Raw genomic sequence first — 5380 nt, 5'->3', positions numbered from 1 at the left:
CTTCCTCACACACACACTCAGTGCAGGCAGCTCTGCTGATCTCTCCTCCCTGGCTGCAGGCTGATAACAGACAGTTGGGATCGCAGCGAAATTCTCTCTGCAGACCCATTCTCACAGCGTTTATCAACCTTTTTCTTACTCAATATCAAGCCACACTTATTGTTTTTACTTTGGCTGTAACTTTGTGTGTGCTCAGGGTGAGTTTGGCTGTGTTTCGCTGTGTATCGCTAAACAAGGAAACCACACCTCCACGGAGCTCAGCGCGATTCACAACGTCCCGACCAATCAGAGCACACTGTGCTCACAGGGAGGGTGGGGGCTGGAGCTACTGGAGCTACAACGAGCCGTTAAAGGCAGAGAGTGAAATTCAGTGAATACACGTAGTTTACAGAGATGCTGTATGAGAAACCAAAGTGAGTTTGGAAAATTGCACAATATAAATCTATTCTAGTAGACCTCAACAATGGAATTATGATCAGTGGAAATGGCCATGACATGGGACCTTTAACATAAACATTTCTATTTTGTTTAGTCTTTTATTGCATATAGGTCATTAACTTCCCAAAAAAAATAATCCCAAAACAGTCGACAAATATCACATTTAGTTTAGTCATTTGATTCCTTGTTGGCCTAGAAACATGCATCATAGCAGCTTTAAAGCACAGGGTTAAAGAGAACGTGTTTGAATAAGAATAAAGGAGATTGAACAGAGTTAGGATCTGTCTACAGCCCCCTGTTGCTCTTTCTGTTTTTTCTCTCTTTCATCTCTGATCTCTTCCTGCCTCTCTCTCTCTCTCTCTCGCTCTCCCCCTCCCCCCTTCTGATAAGCGAGCCGTGGCTTTTAGTTGTTGGGCAACATCAAGGGGATGCAGGAACATCAATAAGGCTCTAACCTGAGAGGGGGCTGTAATGGACCGTGTGTGTGTGTGTGTTTGTCTGTATGTTTGTGTATGCGTGTGTGTGATTGGAAGACCGTGTGTGTGTATGCATGTGTGTGTGTGTGTGTGTGTGTGTGTGTGTGTGTGTGTGTGTGTGTGTGTGTGTGTGTCTGGAACACCGTGGAGTTCTGAGGCAGGAATCGATCCATTACCACACTGCATCATAAAATATGCAGTGTGTTTATCAGCTTTGGGAAGGAGGGGTGAAAGCAGGATTTGGATGATAGATACATTGGTTCTCCTCCGACTGCTCCGTGGCCTGCATGGCTTTTCGGATCTGCATTCGGATGATGTCGATCTTCGTCTTGCTGTCCTGAAGCATCTGCTGAGCCATCTGCAGCAGCTTCTTGTCCTGCAGGGAGGACAGAAACACAGGAGGAGGAGACGTTTCACAATAAATCACTATTTCCCCATTCACAATATCTCTTATGAATATTCAATATCGGCTCTACATACCTACACATATATACTATAAGCTGTGCATGTCTTTGACCAGTTCAAATCTATTATTGCTTTGATTTCTCCTCACCATATGTAACTCCTGGTGGCTCTCACACCTATTAGGGATGTATTACTATACATTCAGTAGTGAACATGTGCCCTTCTAACTTCTACAGTAAGCTGAAATCTGTATACAAATTATCTATCAGTGGATAGAGAGGTGAACATACTGAGTTGGGTTGAGAGCTGACACATGAGGTCTCCCAAAAAAGACCCGGCTTTTGCTATGCCCACTGCTCCTAGTACTAGGATGGGTTAGCAGCGGTCTAATGTCTCTGTGTGTGCTGTGTGAATGTATGTGTGAACATTAAAGAGGGTTTCATCCTCCAATTCTAATTCTTATCGGTTCCTAAACATGCAAATTAACGCTTTCTCTGGTATAGGTGGTGTTCGGTGAAGCAAGGACACTTGATCATTAATAATAATACATTTTATTTAGAGGTGCCTTTCAAAGCACCCAAGGACACCTTACAATTGATCAAATGAGGTTTAAGGCAGTAACAAAGGACCGTAACAGGGAACATGTAGCACTATAGTGAGTAGGCTGTTAAAGGTCCCATGTCATGGCCATTTCTATTGATCATAGTTCCATTGTTGAGGTCTACTAGAATAGATTTAAATTGTGCAATTTAAACGGCTTGTTGGAGCTCCTGCCCCCCCTCCTCCCTGTGAGCCCAGTGGCCATCTGCGAGACAGCGAGACACAGCGAAACCCAGCCCGAAACACACACACACCCCCGCAGCCTGGCTGGGAGTTTATGTGTGTGCTCAGGCTGAGTTCCACGGTGTCTCGCTGTCTCGCCGACCCCACACCAGAGAGCCAGCTCACAGTGTCCCGCTCCACGCAACGTCCCGCCGAGTGCGTGTGTGTGAGGAAATCCGCGGATTGGTCAAAACGTAACGTCACTATACCCAAGAAGTAAAAAATGGAAAAAGAGAAATGTCCAACGAGGCGTTCTGGGTCAGCATAGACAGGTCTTCTCTGTGTTAGAGTTTTACTCGCTACAGGCTGTACTTTGAGGGTTTGTGACTCTGCAGACCGTTTACATGCAGAAAAACCTTCATAACACACAAGGGGACGGGTAATAACCAGAGAAGCATGACATGGGCCCTTTAAGTTAATTCTTTTTAAACAAACTTGAAAAGCGTTTGAATAGAAAATCATGTTTGCAATATATATCGTCCAAATACAACCTCTTAAATTTAGGAAATCGGCTTTTTCATTGAAATAAGAACCATTCATCCCAGCGATACCTGGGCCAGGGTTAGGGTTAGTTCAGAGCTGATACCTTGGTTCCTCCGTTGGCGTATATCGGGATCATGTTCTCCGCCCCCTGTTTAACCTTCAGCTCGATGTTCAGCTGACGCTCCAGAGCCGCGATCCTCCGCTGGATGGCCGACGTCCGGTTGAGCGAACCCGGAGATCTAGGGGCATCTGGGGGAGAGGAGGGAGAGGTCAGAGGTCATATGTTGGTGGAGCAACGTCATCATTGTTGTCTTCTGTACCTCGGCCAATCAATAAAGTATCTATCTATCTATCACAGAAGCTTATAAAATGTCTCCGTTATGGATAAAATACCCTCGTTTTCGTCGGGGCCCTTCACCACGATGTGTGCGTCCAGCTCCTGCAGCTGGTCGTGCAGCGCCTCCAGCTTGCGCTTGGAGCTGCGGATCTGCGAGTCCACCTGCTGGGCGTTCCTCCGCTCCGTCGTGGCTCTGCGAAGGTTCTCCGCCCCCTCCTTGATCTTCAGCTCCTTACGGATCTCCCTGCGGATCCGCTCCCGATGCTCGTCCAGACACTGCTGCACGCTGGAGTCCGAGAAGTCCGAGTTCTGGTCCAGACCGAGCTGCTGGAGCACAGAGAGCCCGCCGGGATCGCCCTGGAGAGCAGGAGGAGAATTCAAAACTTTTATTGTCATGTGTACACAGCTACAGTCTGTAGTTTGAGCAGGAGATACAGAGGGTAGCCCAACAACAAGCTTAGCCTCCAAAATGTAACCCAAACTGGAACCATTGAAGGTTCAAGATTGATGGCTTTTATTGTCATGTGTACATAGCTACTAGGGATGAGAATGATTAATCGAATATTCAAAATGATTCAGGTATTCGAATACGAGTTACGAATATCTTTATTGTAATTTCTTCTTCTTTCTTTTTTTACGGGAGAAGTGCCTCAGTTGATTACATATTATCAAATGGATTAATTAAATGTATACGACAGTGCCATTTTAAATATCTTTAGAAACATGTCAAAGAGAACTTGGTTTGGTTTCTATATTTATTTGAATTTCTTTTTTTTTTTTTTTATATTTAACTTTTTTTTTTTATTCGGTTAACCGTTTTTTTAGGGGTTGGAGAGTCGAATACACATTTGCTTTCAAATTCCCATCCCTAATAGCTACAGTGTAGATATATCAATGAAAATCTGAGGTCACAGACTCCTCCAACAGCACAACACAACAAAACAGATAACATAGTGCAAGGAGAGTCTACAGTAGGTCCTATATACAAGTACTTATGATGTATTAGATCAATAATGTGTAAGTTGCATCCAGATGAATGTTATGGAGATCATTAGGAGAAGGCGGTAAATTACAAAGAGGTAGCCACAGAGTGAGGAGAGAATTCACTTTTGTTTTACTGTGTCTTAAAGCGTTGAGGTGATCAGTCCAAGCTGGTTGGATGAGTGTCTCCAGATTCAGCAGACTGTGTAAATATTACATTTTTCTTCACTTTTAAAAATTGTTAAAACTTCACATTTGAAGAAATATCTATAGGCCTACTGAAAGTGCTAAAGTAATCTTCTGTATCACTTTTATGGTTGTAACAATGATGACATACCCAATATAAAAGCATTTGAAAAAGTCAGACACACTTACATTTGATTTTGTTTGTAAAAAGTTTTTACATTTTTATTTTTGCTTTATTGAAGAATATGAAGGCCTTAAACCGAGGTTTGACTTTGGCTTGCATAATATTTATTCGCTTATATATATATCTTTGTTCTCTTTGGAAAGGCTGGTGCAGAGAGTAATATGCAAAAGAAAGTGAAACTATGCTTAGCCAACTGCAATCAGGGGTTATACAGTTAGAGTTACATTACATGTTACTTGTTAGACCCTTTTATCCAAAGCGACTTACATACTCAATACTGTGGACAATCAATCCCCACAGGAGCAATTTGGGGTGAAGTGTCTCAGGGACAGAACGACATGCTGACTGCAGTGGGGTTTGCACCTGTGCCCCCCTGATCCGAACACCACCCACTGCACCACACGCCTCCGAGTTGATTAAAAGGCTGCTCATAGTAACCCTGCACTCGAGTAGAAAGCAGCACATCCCAGAGAATCCTCAGCATGTGAGTCAAAGTGTGTAAACAGCTGACATCACATCTCCTCCTGATCAACACTAACCGCGTTACTGATGATCAGAAAATCTATCCGTGTCTGGGCGGGTCACAAGTAAACAAACACACGTAAGTGCATATGTATACAAATGTAACGTAGATGAGTAAAGCCTTACTTATGAATGCAGTGTTTGTGGTTTTTCACCCAAAGAAAGCCAGACCTTTCACAAGGAACAGATTTCTTACTTCAACTTAAAACAATTCAGCTTTTGACTGAGATCATCACGCCAAACATTAGCCACCTTTAGCTTAGCGGTGGTGACGTGAAGTCATGTGACCGTGCTGTAGTTCCTTTATAGCCCAACATTAGCCACCTTTAGCTTAGCGGTGGTGACCTGAAGTCATGTGAACGTGCTGTAGTTCCAAGGCACACAGGGGATAGGCTCAACACGTTGTCGTATTGCACGTCAACTTTAGGAAGGTGGGAGTGAGAGGTGACACCCGTAACACGACGTCTACCTAATACCGAAATGACACGACCTCTGGAATCCCTCCACCATTAGTCTAGACCGATTTGACACACCGGGCGCGAGGTG

The 5380-nt window shown here is 44.1% G+C and overlaps 1 protein-coding gene across 1 annotated transcript; it reads right to left on the bottom strand.

Annotated features, from left to right (window-relative positions):
- Positions 1-983: 983 nt before the first annotated feature.
- LOC104960566 (serine/threonine-protein kinase N2-like) lies at positions 984-3357 on the bottom strand. The gene is made up of 3 exons (XM_010788640.1): positions 3018-3357; positions 2728-2873; positions 984-1290 (listed from the first exon to the last, which is right to left on the bottom strand). Exons 1-3 carry the CDS (start codon positions 3355-3357, stop codon positions 1123-1125), a joined length of 654 nt encoding a protein of 217 aa, XP_010786942.1. The 3' UTR covers positions 984-1122.
- Positions 3358-5380: the final 2023 nt, after the last annotated feature.

This window comes from Notothenia coriiceps, unplaced genomic scaffold, assembly GCF_000735185.1.
Source record: "Notothenia coriiceps isolate Sejong01 unplaced genomic scaffold, NC01 NC01_scaffold00031960, whole genome shotgun sequence".
NCBI classification, from domain to species: domain Eukaryota; kingdom Metazoa; phylum Chordata; class Actinopteri; order Perciformes; family Nototheniidae; genus Notothenia; species Notothenia coriiceps.
The sequence above is the reverse complement of the archived record's forward strand: the minus strand, read 5'-3'. Positions and strand labels throughout refer to the sequence as shown.